This window comes from Pseudopipra pipra, chromosome 1 (assembly GCF_036250125.1).
Source record: "Pseudopipra pipra isolate bDixPip1 chromosome 1, bDixPip1.hap1, whole genome shotgun sequence".
NCBI lineage: Eukaryota > Metazoa > Chordata > Aves > Passeriformes > Pipridae > Pseudopipra > Pseudopipra pipra.
The window spans coordinates 12,125,039-12,150,856 of NC_087549.1; the positions used below are offsets into that span (position 1 = coordinate 12,125,039).

Consider the following 25,818-nt stretch of genomic DNA (forward strand, 5'->3'; position numbering starts at 1 on the left):
CGCTGTCACCCCGCGGTCCCACATGGTCACTCCGGTGCCCTGTACGGCCACTACAGGATCCCCCCCGGGTGGGAGCAATGTGGGAGAAGGAAGGGGCGGGCCGGGCTGTGCCGTGTCCTCCCGCGGCCCCAGCAGAGGACGAGGTCACCGGTGCGGGGCCGGACAGGGTCGAGAGCCGGCCCGGAGCACTTTCATACAGCCGCCTCGTTAGCGCAGTAGGTAGCGCGTCAGTCTCATAATCTGAAGGTCGTGAGTTCGATCCTCACACGGGGCAAAGGCGGGCAGCTGTTTTGCTCCGGCCCCCTCCCCGCGCTTTTTAGCGGCGACAGACCCGCCCGACACTGCTCGGACCCCTCGGCGTGTCCTGACCGTCGTGATTTACGAAGTTGTAGCTCCAGTTCCGTCTGTTCGGCTGGCGGGTTTATGGGAGTAACTTCCGCGTTTGTTCTACCTTTTGTCAGAGGGTTTCCAGCCACTGAGTCGTCTGCGAGCCCGTACAGGGATTTGGGGATGGGGCAGGGGGTCCTGCGGGGGACTGTGGGCACACCCGGGGGCAGCCCCGGCTGCGGGCACCGGGGCGGCCGGAGGGAAACATCCCGGTTTATGTACAGTTACAGCTTTGACTGTTTTACAAACCATATGTGTGAACACATATGGCCCAAGGTGCCGGCCAAGAACTCTGGAGGTTTATTTTTTTCCCTTTAAATATAGAAATAATTGCATGTAAACTCCAAGACAATCATCAGAAAAGGGTAATTTTTCTTATGTACCCCCTCTGCCTCCCAGAGATGATCCTCGCCTGTTGCATTTTTCTCCTTTGAAAAGGAACAATGCCTCTTCCCCACAGGGCTGCAATGAGATTTCCATGGATCCTGCTCACTGCTAACGTGACTGTTTCTAGTTCCAGACTCAGAGGACGCTAAGGCAAGAATAACCAAGTACCTCTGTGCATTTAGGTCTTCATGTAATTTAAAGAGAATCAGGAAGGCTGTTCCCAGCCCCAAGGGACAAGGATCTGCTGGTATCACATGTATCATCACAAGTCTGCCCTCTGCCCGGTGCTTCAGCCCCCACAGGGCACCATGGGCAGTCCTGCTCTGACACTGCTGCCCTAAAGAGCATCAGCAAAACCCCAGGAGAAGCAGAACAAATTAGGATCCCAGTCCTCTTATTTGTACAGGGCCAAGTCTACTCAGCACTGTGTGTAGCAATTATGAATTATTCACTTTATTTTACTTTGCCTCATTCTTTTTTACTGTAACACTACATGATGTTCTCTTCTTGGGTCAAAACCATTAGCCGTCAGTACCTCTAACAGTATGAAGAACAATGTATTTATTGAGATCCTCTCTCCCCTTCTTTCTCATGAAATGAACCTGCTCGTATGTATAACAATCACATACATCTCCAGCAGCAGAGGCTCCATACCCTCTCTGCCTTGGTTTCAGTGTTTGGCTCTCACTGGAAATGATTTTTTTTCTCTAATTGCAAATTTCCCTGCTGCAACTTGTAGAATCCACTTACACATCACTGACAAAACCACATTTTAACAGTAGTTTGTCTTCAAGTCATGGCAGGCACCTGAAAAAAGTATACAAATACTGCACGGGCAATAGCCTTGTGGTAAAAACTGAGTTTATTTATTATTTAAGTAAAAAATAACAAGAAGGTTACAAACAAAACACATATTTTCTATCTAGCATTTATATAAAAAAAATCTCCAAAGGCTGTTATAATAAACAGTCTATGACCCATCCTGAATCACACTATACATATTTAGCTTTTCACTGATTAATAATTTCAAAGTACAGCTGAGGTCCAGAGCAAAGCATGTCACGGTGTCCACGTTGTAGCTGGGAAATGAGCTGGAGGGTGTCTACTTTTAGCCTGTGAGATCAGCCTTTGTCTGAGCTGCCGGACTTCTGCCATCAGCTCTCGCTCCTGGCGTGCCAGTTCTCGTCTTCTGTCTAAAGACACTGAAGTGAAAGAAACTCGGACTTAGTATCACAGCTAATGGTTTTCCACATACACTACAAATACCTACTGGAAAACAGGTATCTCTGGCACACAGTACCACTGTATGTGAGACAGCCCTCAGACCTGCAAAGAGCAAGTTCTTTGAAAGCAGCACCTGTTTTGCTGCCAGAAGGTCAGATGCTAATGGATGGCTACAGCATGTCCATGGATACATGTTCCCATTGCCTGCAGAGTTTTGTACATAAGGTGCATAGGATTTTAAATTGTGCTTTCACTGCCAGAGTTGCTAGGACAGCCCAGAAAAAATGATTAGACTAATTCTTGACTATAACTCCCAGTAAGATTTCAATGAAAGACAGCTCTACATCTTCTCAACATTCCCAAATCATACATAAATATGAAGACAGGAAAAGCATAGCTAAAATGATCAGGTCAGAATGCGATTAAACTAAGCTGAGGTTTATTAGGACTACTCTCATAATGTGACACGCTTCAGACACTTCCTTTGTGTGCTGGTACCAAGGACTTTTTTTTCAGGTGTGAAATAGAACACAACAATAAACTGGTTTACTATCCACTAAACACCCACACAACTAATAATGACTCAATCACACAACGAGGTGTTCCAGTAATGCTTCTGAAACTAAACATGAATGAAAACAGAGTCCTAACTTTGAAACTTACTGTGTGGTGATTGCACAAATGCAGATAAATCATTCAGACAGCTGTTTCCAGACCTCAGCACCTGCTGAACTTCTACTCCTCTCTCTGTACGTCTGGCCTTTAAATCACACGGTCTCTCTGTGGAATGGAGAGAAGGATTCTTTGTGAATTAAAACTGTGTAAGTTTCTAGTGAATTTTCCTAGCTTGAGGTGAAACTTTTTTTTTCAGGAAGCTCCAGCTAATGGCAAGTACAATTTGCTCAGAATTAGAAGTCAATGTTCCTACCCTATCAGTCAAGGCTATGCATCACTGCACTTCATTTTAATAAATTACAGCTCTGTAATTTCATTAATTTCTTAAAATTCCCTTTAAGAAATTACAGCTCTCTAAGAAATTACATGTGCTGTTTCTTCCTATATAATTAATCTTCTGACAAATATGCCACTAAGATCATATGGAATATGGCCACTCATACTTGCAGTTTTAAGGAAACACCCATTTTAATAATGTGCATTTGGAAATTACTCCATACCAAAAACATTAGGTAAATAAGGGCAAAGGCTGAAAATGTTTGCCCAAAGCAATACTAATCACCTAACCTTAATACTAATCACTAATTTTTGTGAGCCTTGAAGACATGGAGGGGATAAGAGAAATATCTGCAAAAACACACAAATGCAGCATTTGGGAAAGATGTACTGGCCAGTTCTGAAAGCACATACATATGATTTTCCTCTGTGAACAAACACTTGGAAAAGTCACTTCTGGTATAATAGTGTATATCATCACAGGACAACCTTATTTGACAGAGGATTTCTAATGGATTGGCTTAAGTTGAGGTAAACCTGTGTCCCTACCAAAAATGCCACTTGTATAGCTGCATCTGATAGATATTGAACTGAGATTTCTTTCCAAGTCTGGCCTGATATATTGGTTTCATGAAAGAATACTGCCAAAAAGTACTTATGTAAAGGAGTTATGCTTAAGTTTATCCCTAATACTGGACACTTAGTTTGTTTTGAGTTGTTGAATGCTTCATGCCAACATCCACACAGAATTGCATTATCTATATGCTCACCAAAATAACCATCTTCCCTTTCCAGCTTTTCAGACAATTCTAATGCATCATTAATTTTGTCATCTAAGAACTGCTTTCTGTGCTCATCTGCTGCAGCAGCTGCCTTCTGCTCTTCCTCTAGTTGAGCTTCTTTCTGTATAATGTCTTCCCGCTGTGCAAGAGAGATATTAAATGTCTTCAACAGATGTGTTGCAAGGAAAAAACAACAAGTTAAACCATCTGGATTATTACAGATTACACTTCACCCTTAATTCAAAATATATGTTACTAAGATGTGTGAATGTTTTATTTTGAAAAATGTCTCAACCAAACACCTGGAGAAAAGCAAAAGTCTTGGGTCAGAGAAAAAAAAAAAGAGAGGAACTTACAGAAATAGGAATATACTTTCCCAAATCTAAAACATTCTCACCAATTTTCTGTAGTTCTTCCAGAAACTTCCAGTCAAAACAGGAAAGGAGATTCCTAACAAAATATTTCTCTAGTATCTTTCAGCTTTATGGTCTCTACGTTATGGGCAAAAGACAGTTACCCAGTGTGCCAGGCCCACTTAGGAAAAAGAAATAATGCAAATACCTTTTTTTCTTCTGTCTCCCTCATGGCCTTCAGCAGTTCAGCTTCTCTCACCCTGTTGTCATGCAGGAGCTTGACTAGCTCCTCGTAGCACTTCTCACGGTCCTGGTCGTCGCGCCTCAGCCTCTGCAGCACCTGCAGCCTCCAGTCGGTGTCAATGCGCTTCTGCTCGGCTTTGGCTACATTTCCTTCAGCCACCTAGTGAAACACCTTCCTTACCAGCAATCCACTTAGTCTATTCCAGTTGCACAGCCCTACCTACAGACCAGGCAAGACAAACTGAGGTGTTCTCCAGTATCACTGTTGGATGTCCCTGCTGGGAGGCTGCTCCTGCAATCCCACTCATTTACAGGTGCAGCTGACATAAGTCTGATACCTGAATGCCAATACTTTCACCCACATCCATCTGCTTCCAAAAATCGAATGCTGTTTACAAAAACTCAGGCCCATATGTTTTTTTCTAGACAAAATACAAATGCAGATGACAAGCATATGGGCAGTGGGATAGCTGCAACTATTTTTCCAACTGTGCAGTTACAAGTTCTGAGGTTGCAAATCTGAACAATTCCTAATGTCAAGCTACACACATTCATTACTGTGATCTAGAAGACAGCTTCTACCGCTGAATTTCCTGCCAAGTACTACCAACTGAAAGCTCGTTTGAGGCTTACTTTTGTTTTATTATGGTTACAAACAAAACATGTTCCTTAACAGGAGGATGACTTATTCTGAAAAACAATTTTGAGACTTACGTGCCTTCTAAGTGTTGAGAAGTGAAAAAAATATTAATATTCCTGGCAGATCCAGGGAATTTCAGTATTATGTAGATGTTTGGACACTTCAGTCATATTTTTGAAAACCTCAAAACTTCAAACATAGCATCCTAATGTATTAATATAGGTATCTAGAAATTAGATTTCTTTAGAAAATATTTCTGTATTAACTTGAACTAGTTAATTGCAATCATAATACTATTAACTAGTACTACTTGTACTAGATAACATACTGGCTACCCCAAATAAATGTTAAGATCCAGTCATCTTACTGTCTGAGCTTTCTGGTTTTCTTCTCTATCTATTTCCATCAATCTCTGAACACAGTGATCTTCCAGATCCACCTTTCTTTGATGGGCATCCACCTTTTCTTTCATTTCCTTCGTAACTGCCTCTTGATCTTTGATTAGATGCTGCCAAACACACAAACAAAAATTACTGTTGCTAAGCTACTAGCTCACATTTGTAATTCTGCCTCTTTAACATTTATTAAAATTTCATTAAACTAGTATATGAATATATCCGCACATCTCATCCCACTACATATCATAACTGTCCAAGAAAATGATAGTTCCTGCTGTTTTATTAACTTGGAATTACACTAACACTAGAGTCATGACAGTGGTCTCTCAGGTTGATATGGATGTAATTCCAGTCCTTGGATTACAGTGGAGCATAAAACCAGAATTCCAACTTAAATGAATTAGATTAATCATGAAAATATTCTCTACTTTTATGGCAAATTTTCCAAAACCTCAAAATGTTTCACAAATAATAATTGTGTTTCATGGTACTGGGACTTATAATAAACACATCTGCAGCTTGAATGCAGAGATGATTTGCCAAAGTAGTACAAACCAGCAGCACATCTAGAAATAGCATTTTAACTCTCACCATCTTTCTTCACGTTCACCAGGGCAAATCTACACAATTTTCCAGCGAAGAAATAACCTCTTCCTAGGCCTGTGGGAATCTGTTGAGCAGCTGAGGCAAAGTAAAGATACACAACCTTCTAAGCTGGAATAAGCCCCTCACTGATGGCAGCAAAACAGTTCAGGGCATGGCAGGGAAAGCCTGTCTGCACAGATTCTTGTGGGCAGATATATATCCTCAGTTAGTTAAATATCTGCTACCTTTCTAGACTAAAGAGGATGATCATTGTAGAATTAGTTCCCCTAAAGAGCTAACTTTACATGTACTGGAATACAAATGAGCTTAGCCTGGTTTGTGTTATGTAGCCACAATACAACTGGCTGTGTATTTAATAAATAGATGCTAACAGAAATTTACCCCAGTTATGCTCAGCATGTCTTATAAAAAGTATATGGCCAAAATCTTTAAAAAACCACATACAAGCAGACACATGTTTCAAAATAAGGGTTAGATAGGTGAGTGTCCACTTCATTCCATTGGATCTACACACGTGCACGATGGGCACATGTAGCTGTGATTTCTAAACATTTAACTTACTATTTCTAACCAAAACAAACATTTCTAAAGCCCATTGGCATCCTTCCTTTTCAGTAATTTATAATAATTATTTATAATAATTAACTCATATTTAACTTTAAACAGTATTACTGATTAAAGCCCTTTATTATTTACTAGTGATCTCTGAATTATAAGTCAGTCATTTTAGAAAGGAACTGCACATTCCCAACAAGCCATCCTTTCCTTTTTGCTTAATGATGTTGTTGGCAACTAGACAGTTTTTCATCAAATACATCAATCTGCTATACTGTTCTCTCCAGAAAATGTAGATATATCTGGATATCACAGATGAAAAGGTGGGAGTTTCTGGGATGAGGAACATTGTTATAGACTTATTTCTTATTTACCTGTTCCTTACTTCCCTCAAGCAGCTGAGCACACAGCTAAATCCTGCAGCAACCAAATGATATCTCTGCACAGGGTAAGAATAAAGCAGAGAGGATACGAGTATTTTCACCCAAAAAAGAGATGAGTGAGTTCTGCTAACGCTTTTATCAACAGAGAGTTTATTCTAAAATAAAAGTATGAAAGAGGAAAAGGAAAAAAAAAGGCCTCCTTTTTCCTGACAAAGTCTGGTTGAATGAACATAATTGAATCCAAGAACTTTAAAGGAAGAATCATTAAACATGTGTATAGCTCCCTAACAATTACCTGCTCAAAAAGCTGTCTTTGTGATTCAAGTTCCATCCGTCGTACTTCTACGTCCTGAACAGCAGCAGCTGTTTCCTGCTCTCTCATGGATGCCTTGAGAAGAGAAACACATAAAAATTTAGTAAAGAAATTCTTCTCCCTTAAAAAAAAATTGTCAAGAACGTGCAAACCCCCAAGCTACACTTTCTCCTAAGTTCTTGTTAACCTTCTACCTTCATACCATGAACAGAAAATATTGCACATCAAAAGCTCAGGGCAAGGTGGAGAAGAGGCATAGAAAGAGTTTTGCATGCAGCCAAGCTTGTTAGGGAAATGTCAGGCTTGAACTAGTGCTGAAAACCTGCCAGATGCAGCTCTGAGTCGAATAAGGAGTCTCTGAACCCAGAAGGCTGGGGAGGACAGCAGACAGGTGGGCAAGTGGCCACTTGGCAGAACCTGTGCTGAGCTGGAGCTAACGAGTCTTACAGCACCCTGACCGAGGGAACAAGCACGCACTGTTCACTGTGCTCTGCAGAGTGTGGTGCTGAGACACAGGGAACAGCCCTGCAAAGGCTCAATTTGTGCCCATGAGGTTCAAAAGCTTCCATTCTCAGCATTGCATGCCACAGTCCCCGAGCTGGTAACATGGAAACAGAGCCAGGCCTGGCCAGAGGCCACTGTGGAGCCTCCCAATCAATGGCAGAGTTAATTTGCAATCTGGACATACAGCCCACAGACAGCTGAGAATTCACCAGCCATTTAAGGAACTCGTTACATTTTTCAAAACTGCCAATAATCAGATGAATCTGACTTTTCTGAGGAATTTTCCCAGTTAAAGCAAAATTTACCACTTAAAGCAGTCCATCTCTTGCTAAATACACCTCTGGCCTCACAAATCACAGTACATCAACTACAATTTTAGTTATGCATTTTTTCCTTATTTATTTTCACTATTAAACCTTCTAGAAAAGAACTGCTTTAACAATGCTCAACCTTTCTTGCAATTTCATCATCAAGACGTTTCAGTTCCATTTGAAGCTGATCTTGCTGGTAGTTCAGAAGACGCCTTCTTGAAGCATCTAGAAGTTGTAGTTCCTTTACTTTCAGATCTCTTTTAATAGCAGCGAGTCTTCAAAGCCAAAACAAACAGAAACAAGGGAACTTGTATACATAAAGGGTCAGTACCAAAGAGCACAAACTTACAGTGCAGTTAGCCATTAGTTACTGTGAACTCATCTCTAACTTATAAAGTTTAGGACAGTTGCTTTCAGTAACTTTTCTGGTTTTCATTTATGAGACAAAAAACTAAATTCACAGACACACAAACATTGTTTAATGGCAATGTCCCCAGTTAAGCTTTCAAGTCCTGGGATCTGTTTCTGTTCCACTTTAATAAGCACTAGTTTAGTATTGCAACAATCCAAAACTGGAAACCGTTCCTTAGAATAACTTCAGTGTCCTGGTACCTCTTGCTGCACAAAAATAGTCCTAAGTTTATTTGGTAAATATCAAACTCTTTCAAGGAACAAAACCATAAACTGAAGAATATTTTGCAAATAAATTTTGCAAAAAAAAAGCTCACTGCTTTTTTAAAAAAAACCTCTGTGGTTACAGAGGTTTAAGAGATGTGCTCCCAAAGGTGATGGTTAAGGACAGGGTTTAGCAGTGGACTTGACAGCCCTGGGTTAATGGTGGGACTCAATAATATTAATGGTAATTTCCAACCTAACTGATTCTACAATTACTATTAGTTGATTTAAGAAACTATGGAGATGTTGACATTCTCTTAAACCTTAACAACTGCAAAAGCATACAAACTAACAGTTCAGCTTCATTACTGTCACAACTGTTTGCTCATCAACTGATACATAAAATTGTTTGCTCATCAACTGATACATAAAACAGTCTTTTTTCTAGATCCACTAGAAATACAAGACTGGATACAGTCACTGATACTATAGCAACTCTCATATTTGCAGTGTGGGTTAGTGCAAGTCTGAAGTCTCAGTGTGCAAACACACAGTAATTGACTGCTTAAAAGTACTCCCAATCCAAAGAGACCAGACAAAAGGCTGGGAGCCAAGAAAAAAATATGAAGTGACTTGACCTCTAATCTGCTGTATTCCCTCAGGCAAGGCAGTAATACAACCCAGATCACTTAATTTTCACACCAAAATATGACCTGCCAGACCACAGTTATCCCACATTACAATTTATACAAATTAGTGGTTATTTCTCCTTTACTTGTGGTTAAAAATGTAATAGCAGGATGCAATAGCCAGACCCCTAACGCTTCTTATATTACAATACCTCTGCCTCTGTTCTGCCAACTTCTCTTCTTCTTCCAGCAGCATTTTCCGCCTCTGTTCTTCAGCTTCTCGAAGTAATTTCTGCTTTTGATACCAGGCTTCATCTTCTGCTTTCTGTTCCTCTGCTTTGGCTTCTGATTCATGTGCTAATTGTCTAAATGGAAGGAGGTCACATGTTAATAACTCAAGCCAATTATCAAGAAATTACTTGATTACTTAGAAATTAATGACTGTATTAGCAAAGAACTGCTGAAATGAGACAACATGACAGAATATGGCATCCCCTTTGTACTGATAAAGTACATGAGGAAGAGTTACAATACTGACTGTTAGAGACAAATAGGGCATGGCAGATGAGTGCAGGTATTTTCTTCTTCACGTTCTTAACAAAAACCAGTTTCTAAAGGTGCCTTGGCATCATGGCACCCACTGATTTCAACAGCAAGCTAAGAACTCCCGGCCCTTCAAAAGTTGGACCTCACAAAGTCAACAAAGGTTTAGGCTCTGACTATGAGATTCCAAGTTGGTCACCTGTGGTCCAATATTTTTTGTGAATTAGCACACATTTTTTGTTTAAGATAAAACTGATGATTTGACTTCAAAATGTGTCAAACCAAATAATACTGAACCTTTAGCAACTATTTAAAGTCATCTTCCTGAATCTTCTTTCTTGTCTCTCTTCTCAAGCATATGCATTACAAAAGACAAAGGCAATTGTGTCCACCTGTCCCTCCCAGTCTGAGACTGTCGTCAACTTTCCCAGTAATACCTCTCTTTTAAGTATTCCATTTCATCCTGTCTGATCCGCTCCCGTTCCTGAGCTTGATAATCCACAATGAACTTGGGATATTTATTAAATATAGGGTACTGTCCTTTTGTAAGTGGTATAAAGTCCTCAAGCATACGCTGTGGATGGATGTCTAGTGGTGTAGCCTCCATAAGGCGATAGGCTTCCTTAATCACAGCTGTGATCTCCAGGTTGTTACGATGATGAAAGAAATACTGTAAGAGACATGCTTCCATTTACATTCTACAAAAGATTATGCACTTTTATGTATTTTTACATAAATATGTATTTATTTTTATTACACTTCTTCGGAAATAATTAGGTAAGTTAGCAAGATCTATATTTCAACAATTAATCTACAAAGGGTTTATTTAGTTATCCCTACCAATTCATAAAATATTACCAGTTCAAATGACTTGAACCAAACCTCTTTTGAGTTGTGAAAGTATGCTCTGGTTCTTTTCCTTCTCTTCAAATGGCTGTTGTGTAAGGGATCTGGAAAGTTAAGTGTCAATTTAGAGTGTTCCACTGCCCAAACAGACACTCCCACCACTGGATGAACCTCCCTTGACTTTTGGTATTCAACCATGAAGATTGGAAGTTTCTCTTCTTGCAGGACTATTCTTCCCATCAAAGACCTTATTTACCAAGAAAATATCTAAATTGGTCATTACTAAACACAGCAATAATGTCGTCTCTTTAACGTCAGTCAAATTGACTCTAAAAGCACATTTTAGAGGTGGAACCCTTTATTTGCCTACAGAAATGTTTTCATAAGAAAAAAACTCCTTCCCCCACGTAAGGCTAAACATAAGGAAACATTTTCATTTAGCTTCAGAGAACATTCAATAATACTGCCTAATTTTGCAAATCTGAAAACAGGATTATGAAGTAACAGAACGATTGTGTATTGTCTCCAGAGGCAGAAGTCCACATTAGATCCCCAAAAAAGAGGCAGAATTATTTTGTGGTTGATGAACTATTGAAATTTACAAAATGGCTTTTAGTGGCATTAGAAAGCTTATGAAAGCTTTTAAAGTTCTCCTTGCATGAAATGCAGGAAATTGCTCAATGTTTTACTCATTTATTATATATTTGTCAAGTACCAGATAACTTTGTTCAGAAACATGTATTAATATATTAATGTGGAAATGAAACATCTCCTTCTAACCTCTCTAACAACAGATACAATGTTTTATACATCTCTTGCACATGACTGACTTGAATATAAAGAAGTTTACCTCAAAATCCGCTGCTTGATTACACTGAAGCAAAGGAGCTCTGGAACATATAATATAGGCAACAACAATCATTAGAAAGTATGAAGGATGGTTGGAGAAGATATTGTCAAAGACTTTCAGCCATTCTTCTCTTGTTAGAACCTCCGATAACAGTGTTTCTAGGAGAGGCCAAGCATAAACCTAAATTATTTAGGAAAAAAGATAAAATAATCCATTAATACAATTTTACCATCCCTTTAAAAGACATAATATGATTTTTCTTGCCTTATACCAAGAATCTATTGATTTTTGAAAGAAACAAAAAATAAACCAGACCATTTGAAGACAAGTTTCATCACCAACTATAAATATTCAGAGTAAATATGGGGTGATTACAAATATGTTTCTTATTTCACAGGATGTCTAAATGTTCTGTTTAAATTTGTGAAGCTAAAATCATCCGTAATGATAAACAGGAATTACAAAATTAATTCATCACACTTATGTTCACTTAAAAAAAAAGGTACATTTATAATTTTATGAGTAGATTTTCAAGCAATGTGGACTTGAAAGCAAAGAACTTCTAAGAACTACAGTAGCATGTGCATGATATTTATGATCACAGACAAGAAAGAACAGCAGGAAACCAATGATATATTCTTTACACTCCCATATCATTCACTGTTATTTAATGAAAACTTCCCCAAAATAGAACTACATCAAAATAAGAAACTAGTGCCCTAGTATTCACTGCAGTACATTTTTGTACACAAAAGTTGGCTAGAATATTACCTGTGAAGTCACATTGTATTTTATTAAGTGCTGGAGTAGTTCTTTGTCATGATATGCCAAAACATTTTCCATCATACTAAGGACATTAACTGGAGGATTGGGAAAATATTCAAACCAGTGCTGGCAAAAATTAACTGAAAAGAGAATAAAAAGCCCAACACAATCCGCTGTAATCCAGAGTGACAGACTCATGACAACCTTCAAGTTTGTTTACAACAGCCATGAATTTAAGAGGTAGTTTCAGGCAGCAAAGGCTGTTTAAGATACTCCCATCTCTTCTCTTTCCTAGCATCTATTCCTAAACCATTCCCACAGTACACTGCTCCTCCAGCTGCACTGGCATGAGTTTTTGTGTCAGCACACTGTGAATCAGACTGAAGAACTAGTAAGGCTCAAACATAAAATGAAAAAACTCTGTGTGCTGTGGGACTGAGGCATCAGGGGCAGATGGCAATACTTAAACAAGTATTTCTGTCTCATGAAACTACAGCCTGGATCAAGTAATTTTTAACGTACTAAGAATAATTTCTGTAAACTTGGATACTTGTCCACTAACAGCATGTGTTTGCAAAGTGGGTACGTATGCTTGGCAGCACGTATCTTCCGCAGACTTAGCAGCAGCTGCAACAATTAATTTAAGCATAAAGCACTTTAATTTAGAATGTTTCTTCAGAAGACAGCCACAGCCAGTGTTCAGACAAACGTCTAGTTTTGAGTTGCCACATGCTTAGGACAACTAAACACAATAAAACCTTGAAAGAGATCATTCCCTTTTGACTGGCAGCGGGTGAGGGGGTAGGTGGGTGTGACTACTTTTCCCACGTCTAAGAGACCTAATTATTATGATATAATTATGCTAGATACACTTGGTTTTGCTGATTAGACTTTACAAATACTATTAAAACTGCTAAGTTTTTGCTAGATACACTGCAAAAGGAAGTCTAATATTTGAGGTTTTTGTTTTAGGCACACAGTTGCTACATATTAATTAGAAGAGAGCCTGATGACCTCTTAGGAAATACCTCATTCATTTCAGCAGGAAATGCTCTTTTGCATTGGAAAGCTTAACCACGTTGCAGCATATTTGAGTTTTTAAAATCATTGCTTACCTACTACTGTTGCAACAACTTCAAAGCAGATCAGCGGGTTGTTCTGGAATAATTTTACAAATGGGAATGCCAGCAAAGGAATATAAGGTGTCTCAGCAAAGATAGCAGACCAGTGAGCTAGAGCTGATAAGGTCCTGTGCACAAGGGCAAACAGGGTGTAGAAAATCAATATAAAACCAGACAAAACCACAACAAAGAAAGACTGTGAACTTCAAGACAGATGCAGGATTGTATGAGTTATCAAAACAAAATTACATAAGGGCACTACTATTTCATTTTAGAATTTTCCTTACAGCTGATTCCAGCTCAGTGGATACATTTCAGTTCACTATATGAAAATAAAAATCTATAATATTTAAATAAATACAAATATATATTTTACCTCTGTAGAACTCTCAGCAGTTTTCTGCTTTTGATGGGGTACTTATTGTGAATATTCACAAAGGCACTGTGGGTTCCCTTATCTATTAAGCTACTGAATGCCAGGTGGTTTTCAGGAAGTTGTAATAAGGAACGCCAAACAAACATCCTGCAATTAAAATGCAGCCTTAGTCAAGCAACTTCTCTTTCATAGGCCAGTAAATACAAGCAATTTTATTTTGTGCAAGCATGACCTTGCACACAAAAAAAATACCTGTACTTTGCTGGATATTCTCCAAATCCTTTCAATAAGGCCCGCAGACGCTTCTTGTTTAATCCACCCGGCAATTCATTCTACAAAATAGGGGATCAACAATAAATGTAATGATTTGCTCTCTTTTGCACTCTGATTGATGATAGTAGTGAAATATTGAAGTTCCTGACATAATATTTAAAAAAAATTAAATGTCTATTGCTATTTGTTACATAGTCCTACATATTTCAACAACAAAGAAAAGATAATTCAAAACATCATTTATTGTCTCGTGAACTCAAGGAACAGCTGCCACTGATTTCAGTGAGAAGCAGATCAGACCCCAACTCACTAAACCATGTACATTTAAATGATGGATATAGCAAACCATAAAGAACACTGACATAAGGAATAGATCATATGGTGACACGTTGCAGGAGGATATATATACACACAGATATGTGTATGTATATATGTGTGTACATAGGAGACACAAGATAAAGACAGAGAGACAAAACAGCACAGTGATGACAGAAGGGAAATAAATTTAACAGTAATTCATCTTCTAAATAATAAATAAAAATGAAATTATTTTAGGCAGACATTTTAAAGGTGCCAGTTTGCTAGCAGGGAAGCAGATCAGATCTAGCAAATATCCAAATGTGTCACAAGTTGCTTGAACAACCTCAGAGGTACCCCAAGATGACTGGAGGCATCTCTGGCTGTGTCACATACTATAGGAGTATAGGAGGGCTAAAGAGAGAGAGAAAATGGTACTAAAATTTCCTTAATCCTTTCTCTGCTCAAACATCCAAGTGCATCGTTGCCTGAACTTATTCTTTAAAATAAATGGCAATGAAATTGAAATGCTGCAGATGGGAGAACAAAATATTTGCAACTTCTTCCTACCTCTTTATTTTCAAGGGATGCGTTTCCTTGCAGTTTTAGCAATCTGGTTTGAATTTTGCTTCCTCTAGATTTCCAAGACCCCTCTGACCTTCCTGGAGTTACTTTCATTATCAGTTTATTTGTCTCTGATGTGGACTTGGACCCATCTTGTACAACTTTGAACATGGATGGTGGAGGCTAATATTAAGTGCAAATACCTTGGTTAAAATCTTGTAAGACAGATTACATAACACTATGATTTGTTGTTTATTTTACATGCCACAGTTCTGAGTTTGATGGCCATAGGAAGAAGAATAGAAACACATTTCTACCATAGATATATATGGATTGTATACCTCTGAAAAAGAATGTCAGTGAATAAAAACTGCTTTAACTATAAGAAGGTTTATATAACTTCCAAACCAACTCAATCATGTTATTTCCTTGCTTAGCAAACACTAAAATATAATTGGAATAGTATAGATGTGTATCATGTACTGTTAAGGTTATTACTTTAGTGTGTTTCTCAGTGTCATTAAAATACTTTGCATTTCTATAGCACCAGTTAAAAAGAATACAGAAGACCTTTACAAACTTTAATTAGTCTTCAGTGTCGGGCAAGCATTAATTAATTCAATGCTGGAGATTGGGAAAGCAAGTAACAAAGTGGATCTCCCAGTTCATGTCAAACCGTCAGCAAAAGTGCAAATGGAATGCGTGTGACATCTTTACACATCCTTCCTCAGCTCCAACTCCATCATTACCCAGAGCTGGTTACTGTTTACTTCAAAGACATGGTGATTAAAGATATGTGGAATTCTGGATTTAGAAACCTAACTCCCATTAATAAATTACTTTAATGAAATAAGAACTGGTATTTAGAATGTTTCTTATTTAGGAAAGATTAGGGGTATGGTTGTGCCATAAATCATGGATGCCGGTATCCAATAACACAGTAAGAAGAACAAAATCACCAGTAATAAAAATACCATTCATGCCCACACTTTAAGAGAGCATTAGTTGCTAAACATTTCCTATTGGAAATGGAACAGAAGCAGCACAATTATGCTGCTTCCATCTCCTCCCAAACATCACTCCGCAAAGAACTGATGCATGCAAATTGCTGTAGAAAGAAATACCATCTCCCCCTTGTTCCAACACCAGAAACACAGTGATATATATACCTTAAAACCATCAAATTACCTGGCAGACTGGAGGAACTATGAAGGAAACTCTACAAACCACTTTTTCTAAACTTGTATGGTTAAATATGGCACTCCAACATGTATCTGCAAACTACTGCTGGTACAAAAGATATGAAGACAAATATTAACTTCAAGGGGATTTACTGCTATTTTAAGAAATGTAAAACACTCTACCTTATTTCCTTCTTGAGTCAAAGCTTGGACACTGTATAAGTTAAGGCTTCCATTTTCCATTACTGATGCAATATACCGTCCATTGGGACTAATTGCTGCTGTACTAATTCCTTCTTCAGGACTCCCAATATCAAAAAGGAGTTTGCATGTTTCTATATTGATAAACCTCATAATATTATCTTGACTTAACACTCCAAGGACCTGTAAGTTAAAAGGATTCCTCAATTACTATTGTCAGTGTAAATCAAAGTGGAATACTCCATCCAGCAATGAGATTCCATTAAGCTAAAAGAGCAATTGAGTAAAGATTGAGCACAGTCACTTCCCTTTTGTTTGGTGCAGGCCCATATCCGCAGTGTCCCCCCCCAAAGCCCTCAAGGTATAGGTCTTGAATAAACTAACCAAATATTCCTGTCTTAAGCTTTGTAAAAAAAACTGACCTGATTGGAGCCCCCATCAAAACTGTCAGGGAGGAATTCCAGGTGACGGACAGCTCGCACTTTCTCAGGCATCTGGATTATTTTTATCAATCGCTTTGATTCCAAACACCATAAGTGAAGATGATTTGATTTTCCACCAGCTACAAAGGTCCGGCCATCTCTGGATCACAGATGAGGTAAAGTTTCCATCAGCATACTATAATTTAAGTTAGTATTAGCTAAAGAGAGAGATGGTACATTTTGTTCTAAGCTCTCAAGTCACTTTTGAATCTGCCATTATTTTGTCATATTCTCCCAAAAGAACAAAACACCTACTAAACAATAACATTTGCTAAGGTAAAGGATAGTTTAAACCTTATTTTAATGGTCATTAAAAATCAACTTTATTTATTTCAACTGCTATTGAACTATAATAAACACTGCTATTGATCATTGCTGAAAGCACCAGTTACAGCAGACTTCAAAAGCTTATCTTATTATATAGCTCAATACTTCCATAAATTATTACAAATAAAGGAGAACCTATTTAAAACTACAATTTTTGTAGTCTGCTTTAGAATGTTTAAAATAGCAATTTACCTGGTAACTGCAAACACCTTATAAAGTAATACAGAACCTTCTACAGGAGATGGCAACTGGTATTTACAGTGAAGAGTATCAAATTCCCATGCAAAAACAGAATTATCTTTGAAACAGCTGAGAATGGTGTTACTCAATGGAAGAAAAAAAACCTGGAAGAATATGGAAAAGAAAAAAAAATGGAATGTTGTCAAAGAAGTACACTCTAAACTGAACCAAAGTTCATGGCAAAATAAAACATGGCAGGAAATCATGACTGTGTGGCTGTTGCTGTAACTGTGCAAGGCTTGGATCCCACAGGCAGCTGGCCCTGTCCCCCGGGACAGCCTAGAGATGGGTGGGCCTGCTCTCCCTTGCATTGGTTCACAACTTGTCATATCCTTTGCTAAGCCAGTTTAACTCGCCAAAAGGACACAAATTTTATCTCTGTTATTTTTATGACTGTTAAAACTGTGTTGTGGAGGCTTCTGGTGGGTGCTACAGAGAACTCAATATAAGTAGTGGGAACATAAACGCAGGAGCAGGAGGGGATGGGAGACATGAGCCAGAACTGGTCAGTGAACAACTGTTTCCTGCATCTTCTACAAACTAAAAAGCATTCAAACAGTACCAAGAGCCTGCAAATGCACTCTCTGAAGCATTCATCTCTAGATTTAAACTCCTTAGTTTTGCATACAACTATTTAAAATATTGTAGAATGTTTAGCAATGTATTCTCCAACTATGAAATGCAGATTTTACTGTGAGGATGAATAAAGATAGAACAAAACAGTCTGTAAATATATATATTTTTGCAACTATTCTGAACATGTTTATTGTTTATATGTAACCTGTTTCCAAAAGAAAAAAAATTGGATTATTTACATTTTTGGATGTCATCAAATACATTCTTACTTAATGATAAATTATTGGTTTAGATCAGAGGTTCTATTTTGGCAGCAGCTCATGCAGCTTCAGCAAATTCCCAGTATCTATAATCTTGAACGTGAAACTGAAAATGTCTTCTGATATCTGAACATTGAGGGACTACCTGAAGTACTCACTGGCTGAGATTAACAGTCAGTGCTACAAAGTTCAGAGTTTTGGACTGAATGGTCTCTTAGGGCCTTGAAAATCTGTAAATCTGGAAAAGTGAGATGGGATTCATCTTAGTGACTGGAAGTTGGATGTTCAAGTCAAATTAATCACTTGACAGTGAGCAAAAATTACCTGTAGGGAAAGAGCTGCCTCACCTACCACAGTCACTTATCTTCAGACAGACTGAGCTGTCTGTCCTCCTTCAGGGACCCTGAAGAAGACCAGACAATGAAATGAGAGAAGATGTCTATCATGGAGATGGATGAAGTTTAAATTTTGGCAAACTGGACTACTGAACAGCTCCTAATTTTCTGCTTTCTCGTAGAAAAATACGCCAGGATGGTCACAAGCAGCTGTTGAATAAGTAGTGATGCTTTGGAAATGGTCACTATAGATGTGTTGTCTTCCTTCTCCTTTGTTTCACCTGCTGTCCATACACTGTGCAGCTCGGTCTCTCTTTTTAAATTAGCTTTGCCCCACACCAGCTTAACAGAAGGCATATGATAGAGTGCAGCTGGGCTTAAGTAAAGAGGCACCAAAAAGCACATGAGATTGATGATTCTACTCCACAGGCTCAGACAGTGAGCAAGAATCCAGCTTTAGACACTGAGTGTCAGGGCTGCAGTCTAATAATAAATCTAATCTTCAATAAAGCACTTACTTATCTGTATGTCTTAAATCATGGCATGGGAATAAGTATCATTATTCTAAATGAAAATGAAAATCCAGACCATTTGCATAATGTCCTATCAGAAATGGCAGCACCAAAAAAAAAAAAAGCAGGCTCTTGATTCCCAAATATAATTTATTAATTCAACCCTTGTTTGGCTTTAACAGTTGTTTTCATACTGTAACATCCTGATCCTACCAAATTCCAAGAGCCATTTATCAATAAGAAATCCCTACCCATGGCTTACACAAAGAAAGATACTGAGCAGTAGAAAGATCTTGTCCACTAAAGAAATGCAGCCATCTTTGGAGGGGAGATATTAAAACTATTTTAGCAACATGCACTACACAACAGTTTCAATATAACAAACAAACAAAGATGTATGGATCATTTTTTATGGTAATTGCTAGGTGACTGTTTTAAGCTGTCAGAATTTCTGCCTGACCTAGAACAGAGTGAAGGCACTCAAATGAATAGCCTTGTTCTCTGCAAAATCAGCATGGCTTTTTAGTGACCAGCCTGACGAGAAGTTTGGTTTGAAGTGGTGTTTGTCAGAGTATTCACTGCAGGGCAGCACGTGTGCAAGCCATGCCCAGGCTCTGTGTCAGGGCTTTCCAGGCTCTGTGTCAGGGCTTTCCGTAGTACTTATGCCACAGTGTGACATTTGGTGGCGCAGGCAGACCTGTTTAAAACAATGTAACTCTAAGGAAGACCTATTTAAACCACTCCCTGACATAAACATGTCATCCTTGTCATCCCATGCTGTCCCTGTATAAGTGTCTGTGCAGCAAACAGAAACAAAGAAACCACTGGGCTGAAAAGCAGCAATTTCTTTTTGCTGAGTTCCTTTTCAGCCTTGTTTGTTCCTACATTCAGTTCTTAGTGTGCAGACAGAATAGCAGCTTTGGAATAAGCAGCTGAACGGGGCAGGTGGTGGTGACTGTTGGACCATTATGACACCAAAACTGCTTTTAACAACACCCTTAAATCCCACTATCATTCAGGTTGGAATCAATCTATGGAGGTCCTCTGAGCCCACCACAGGTCAAAGCAAGGTCAATCTAAACCATGGCTCCAACTTCCAGGTTAAAGTGGATAGTCAAGGTCATATCCAAGCAAGTTTTGAGTATCTCTAAAGATGGAGGTTCCTTAAAAGTTCCCAGCAGATCTCTGCAACTATTGAGTCAGTATTTCAGTGGTCTGGATGATGTGTTAGGATGACAGTTAAGATGATATGCCCAAAGAAGATAGAAAAGATTCAGCTGTATTTGAAATAATATTTACAAATGTGATTTTACTATGTGGTGTTACACCTACTGAGGTGTGCTGGTTCACCTTTTAGCAACTGCTCTTTACTCACCTTCTGTATACCCACAGACTGATGAACATTCAGCTTTCTTATTCTTTGAAAGGTGTCCAAGTCCCACAGTTGTGCTGTATCAGTGGAAGTAGTGATAGCATACCTGCCTGAGCCATGCACAGATATGGAAGACACTGATGAATCATGGCCTCTCATCCAACTAACTAACTCCTTGGTTTCTGCAGAAGTTGTTGAAAAAAAATGGAAAGGATATGAAAGTAATTCAAAGTGAAAGAACTACTACCTTAGTTGTATTGCCAACACTATGCAGTGGAATAGACTTATAAACATTACTAGTATATAACCATTTACCATCACAGCCCAATAAACAAGAAATAAAGGTATCAGTCTTCACATAGCTATTACACCTTAGAGAGGCATAACCTTCTCCACGCCTCCAACTAACAGATTTTATAAATTATGCTCAGTTATACACAGAAAGCCAACTTGCACAGACTTGTTTAATTTAGCCTAAAAATCAATCTTCAAAAGCCATGAACAATGTGATCAGGTAAGTTCAGCATGCCTCAGAGAATATCTGACGTGAACACCCACAGTAATCTCTAGAAGTTGAGACTGAATGTTCTAGTCAGAATTCTCCACTTGTTTTTACTTGTGGATGGAGTCTGTGAATGATTATGCAGCTATTTACAGGTGCAAGGAAGAAAGGTTTAATGGCAACTGGCTATGACTACAGAAAGGTACAGTCAGAAAACAACACTTCATGAATTCCTTTAGGATCCAAAACATTTTTATACTGTGCACTGCATACTAAGGAAACAGCTCCTCTGACTACATTGTCTCCCACCTGTGACTGCATGACCACTAATCTTCCCTCAGCAACCAAACTGCATTTGTGGCAAATACACTTTACACTGGGTGGTTTACCTGACAGCCCATGGGGTTGTTCCAGCTGACCTGCTGCTGTGGCATCAAACATGGGAAATGGCTATAGAGCAGCTCATAAAGACTAACAGTCAAACTTTCTGCTGTGCTTACAGACAATTGAGTGCTTAAAGCTATCATCACCTGAGGGGTGACACGGGATTAGACAGCACGGCTTCTAAAGAAGGGGATGGAGCCCACCAAGTAGTATCTAATACACCTCTAAGGATAGTTCACTCAATACTGACTTATGTGAATACCATTTATATTTTAAAACATTACTGAGTACGACTTGATATCTGGAAACAGCACCATATAAACATTCAGTACTTTCTGGAATAATTAATATTGCTCTAAGTGCATCCAAACATCTAAGTTTGGTCTTGGTGTAGTTGAAAGGAAGAGAAAAACTGCAGAGGATTTCAGACCTTAATTCTGATTCTTCCTCTCTTTTGAGGAACATTGTGTTACATTAAAATCTTCACAGATAAAGCAGTCTCAAATCCTCAAATTGCAGATGAGTGATTCCTACAGCTTTTTAAAAAGATTTAAATCCAGATTGAGAGACAGTACAACTGCACTTTTTGATAAAGATCAATTTAAGAAGAATGAATTGTCAATGCCTTTCACCATTTAACTTCTAATCAAGACAGAGACACACACTTGGCCTGTGAAGTTAATTTTTAACATTGCTTTTGAACAAGGATAGAGAACTACTTGAATACTCAAAAGTACTGACAGTTCTTTTATTCTATATTGTCACTTAGTTCAAATATTTTACTGTAAATATAATTAAGAACTGGTTCAGTTGCTAAACCAACATACTGTCAACGGACTTCAACTTTATTATAATAGAGCACCTCATTCTAAGCAAACATATACAGAACTGCTTAAAATAAAGGTAACATATATAACTGTGATCTGTGCTGGACTTCAGTTAAACAGATGCCTGGGTGTCTTAGTGGGAACAAGGAACTTTGGCAAAGCAAAGGGTTGATTTAGGTTCATTTACCCACAGAACTATAATCCCCATGGGCCTAAACTTTTCTTTTTTGGACAGATGGCATGAAATACACAGTATGATTTCCATAAAAAAAACTGTCCAAGAATTCAAGATCAAAACTAAAATTATATAGGTTTTTATACCAATCCTTCAAATTTCTCCTTACCTGTATCAAAGCACTTAACAGAATAATCTGCCAAAGCCACCAGGAACTCTGTCCTTCTGTGAAGATTAAATGCCAAAGCAGTGCAAGCCTGCATGGTTCGCTGGACAAGGTTGAACCTATTTAAAAATACATATTCTCATTGTGTTAGGAAACTTTGGTTCATAGTGAAGCAACACTTGAAGTAATAACTTAATCAGTTTCAATATATATTTCACTGAGAAAAAAAATAAATCAACTCAAAAGGAGTAAGTAAGTCATATCTAATTACAATAAATCTAAAAATCAGTCCTAATATTTTAAAACTCAGTAGTGAAAAGTTGAAAAGACTGGTTGATGTATTTCTGCAAATAAAAACCCACTAGTTTATTGCAATTCATGGCTCATTCATTGATCCGTACTGACCAAAGAATAACTCCTTGGGGTAGTACTTAAGTTCTATGAAATTGCTGTTCTGCTTAGTTACAAGCCTCTGCTCTTTTTGAGCAGCTAAACTAATGAAATAATATTTAGGGAGGCTACATGAGACACTGGCTTGTAGTTTCAGCTCTGAGCAAACTACTATCTATTTCCACATTCATGGGAAAATGAGGGTTAAGACCTGACCTATGGGATCCTGTCCAGGCACGTTCCGCACCCCTGAAGGTTATGGATGTCTCAGATAATTAAAATGACTTGACAGAAATATTCTTACCTGTTTCCATTCAAGTCAAACAGATATATATTCCCCTGGCGGTCCCCAGCGAGGAGAGAATCTCCAGAACCGTCAAAAGCCACATTCAGAAAACGTATTGTCTTCGAATGGTACCCTTGGACACTATGGATTATGTTCACTATAAGTCTGTGAAGAAAGCAAGCAAAACAACCGTGCTTAGAATAATTTTATTATTATGTATTTCTCCAAGACCTAGGATTAAAATGCTTCTAAGTGAAAAATCTTCAATAAAACCACGTATTTTTAATATAAAAATATACTACAAAGGAAGTGATTCACTGTGTTGGAAGGTAGGTAGGAGGCATATAAAGCAGATGGGGGAAATCCACCATTCACAATCCTCTTATGTGGCTCCTGGTTGCCTGATTTTCATTATTAATGAATAACACTAACATATATCCTGATGTATCATCTACCAATGCATCTGAAAGCCCAGTTCAGCTCTCAGCAAGGAACCTGGCTCGTCATTACCAATGCAAACAAACATGCTGGAAAACAGAGCTGTGCATTACTGCAAGAAACCACTTTGATTAGATGTGGGGGTACATCAGTTCTAATATCACTTCTTTCTACAGTCTCCAAAAGCATTGAGTTTGTTCAGCCTGGAAAAGAGAAGGCTCTGGGATGACCTAATTGTGGCTTTCCAGTACCTGAAAGGAACCTACAAGAAACATGGAGAGGGACTTTTTACAAGGACATGTAGTGACAGGACAAGGGGAAACAGCTTCAAAGTGAAAGAGAATAGGTTAAGATTACATACTAGGAAAAAATTCTTTACTGTGAGGGTGGTGAGACAGTGGAACAGGTTGCCCAGAGAAGTTGTGGATGCCCAATCCCTGGAAGTGTTCAAGGCCAGGTTGGATGGGGCTCTGAGCAACCTGGTCTAGTGGGACATATCCCTGCCCATGGCAGGTGGCTGGGACAAGATGACCTTTAAGGTCCCTTCCAACTCAAACCATTCTATGATTTTATGAAGAAAGCCATATTTATCACTATTCATCTGAGATATTACTGAACAAAAGTTTCTGTTTTTTCACTTCTATCCTTGCACTGTGCTGTCCCTTAAAACGGAGCCAGATGCAGAAATGAAACCCATGTGCAGAATAAGCTGCAAGAGCAAGGATTTTCCAGGAACCAGGACAGTAAGATTTGGGAGATCTGCTACTCCTGGATTTATTAAGCTTACTAAGCAAACAATTTATTTTCTATCATCACTTAGATATAAATTCAGAGTCAAACTAAACATCTAAAACTTTGCAGGACATTAGCAGGCTGATTAAAGACTGCAGAGCACTGGCTGGATGCTGTGACTGTGGCTATGTAAGATGCTGTCACCTCTCTAAGACACAGAATATGCCACCCAGCATGCACATGCAGCTGTGGAGGTATGATACAAAGTCTGAGTGAACACCAGAAGAAGGGCCATACAGCCATGGTACAAACTAGAGACAAAAGTAATTGCACCTCACTGTTAAGCCCATTCTTTTCTACAATAAAAGGGCCATAAAATTGAAACTAGAAAGATAACGTATTTTAAATTATAATTGACATCTAGTGATGTGGGGGGTTTTATGACAAGTGAAGTACGACTTCTGCTTCTAAAACCACCCTGAAACCTGAGTACTTATCAGTGCAGTTACAGCATCTCCCACAACCTTCTCTATGCCACTCTCTGCCTTTCAAAAGTTCCTCTGCTACTAAACAGACTCGGGAGAACAGAGTTAGGAGTTCACAGGGTTGCATCCAGAGTCCCCAGGGCAGAGGCACTCAAAGCAGTATCCATGCTGCTGCTCTTCAGCTTGGGCCAGGCAGTGTTTTCATTGTACACCATACTGTGATTAAACTCTAGGAATTCCCCTCGACATTTCATTCAGCACAAACAAACTGAAGCCCGAAACCGGGGTAAGTGCCCAGGCAAGCTGTGAGCAGCCTGAGCACGGGGGTTTCACAGCCTCCTGGGGGACCTGCTCTGCCTTCAGGAGGGGATCTCATCAGTGCAATAAACATCTCAAAGGCGGTGCCAAGAGGATGGTGCCAGACTCTTTTCGGTGGTGGTGCCCAGCGACAGGAGGAGGAGCAATGGCCATAAACCAAAACACAGGAAGTATCACCTAAACATGAGGAAGAACTTCTTTACCCTGAGCACTGGAACAGGCTGCCCAGGGAGGGCGTGGAGTCTCCCTCTCTGGAGACATTCAAAACCCACCTGGACACGTTCCTGTGTCACCTGCTCTGGGTGACCCTGCCTTGGACGATCTCCAGAGGTCCCTTACAACCCTGACAATTCCATGATTCAACAGGAACGTGTTCCCCCGCGTTCCACCCGGGCATCTCCGAGTTGCCCCTCTATCCAGCCCAAAGACGCTCAGGCGGGCCCGGGCCGGCCGTGCCCCGCCCGCCCCCTCCCCTGGGGCTGCCGCTCCCCTCCGTCCAGCCCGGCCCTGCCCCGTTACCCCCGCGGTGCCGCGGGCCCGGCCCTGCGGGCCCACACGGGGCCGCTCCGCCGCCCGCCCAGGTCGCAGCGCTCCATCCCCGCCCGGCGCCGCCGCTCGCGCGCTCCCGCGAAGCTCCGCCCCCCGCCCGCGCCGGGGGACGCCCCGCGAGTGGTACAGCCCACCCCCCCTTCACTCAACAGAGGGCAGCGGGA

General features: G+C 39.5%; 1 protein-coding gene and 1 non-coding gene across 6 annotated transcripts; one reads left to right on the forward strand and one right to left on the reverse strand.

The window, feature by feature from the left end:
- Nucleotides 1–201: 201 nt before the first annotated feature.
- TRNAM-CAU (transfer RNA methionine (anticodon CAU)) lies at nucleotides 202–274 on the forward strand. Its single transcript has one exon. It is a non-coding gene; the product is annotated as a tRNA-Met (tRNA).
- Nucleotides 275–1,620: 1,346 nt separating this feature from the next.
- On the reverse strand, nucleotides 1,621–25,721 carry TBC1D31 (TBC1 domain family member 31). 5 transcript variants are annotated; one of them, XM_064645703.1, is made up of 22 exons: nucleotides 25,625–25,721; nucleotides 23,151–23,297; nucleotides 22,460–22,575; nucleotides 20,406–20,584; nucleotides 17,300–17,451; nucleotides 16,721–16,880; nucleotides 16,281–16,481; nucleotides 14,923–15,099; nucleotides 14,035–14,114; nucleotides 13,783–13,929; nucleotides 13,401–13,534; nucleotides 12,292–12,425; nucleotides 11,521–11,700; nucleotides 10,262–10,494; nucleotides 9,494–9,646; nucleotides 8,177–8,312; nucleotides 7,205–7,297; nucleotides 5,335–5,475; nucleotides 4,293–4,487; nucleotides 3,720–3,870; nucleotides 2,662–2,778; nucleotides 1,621–1,967 (listed from the first exon to the last, which is right to left on the reverse strand). In XM_064645703.1, exons 1-22 carry the CDS (start codon nucleotides 25,699–25,701, stop codon nucleotides 1,834–1,836), a joined length of 3,237 nt encoding a protein of 1,078 aa, XP_064501773.1. In that variant the 5' UTR covers nucleotides 25,702–25,721; the 3' UTR covers nucleotides 1,621–1,833. The 5 variants fall into 5 exon arrangements, with proteins under 5 accessions (XP_064501773.1, XP_064501769.1, XP_064501790.1 ...); XM_064645699.1 differs by having other exon boundaries at nucleotides 1,621–1,976; XM_064645720.1 differs by lacking the exon at nucleotides 25,625–25,721 and adding an exon at nucleotides 25,378–25,524 and having other exon boundaries at nucleotides 1,621–1,976.
- Between the last annotated feature and the right edge of the window lie 97 nt (nucleotides 25,722–25,818).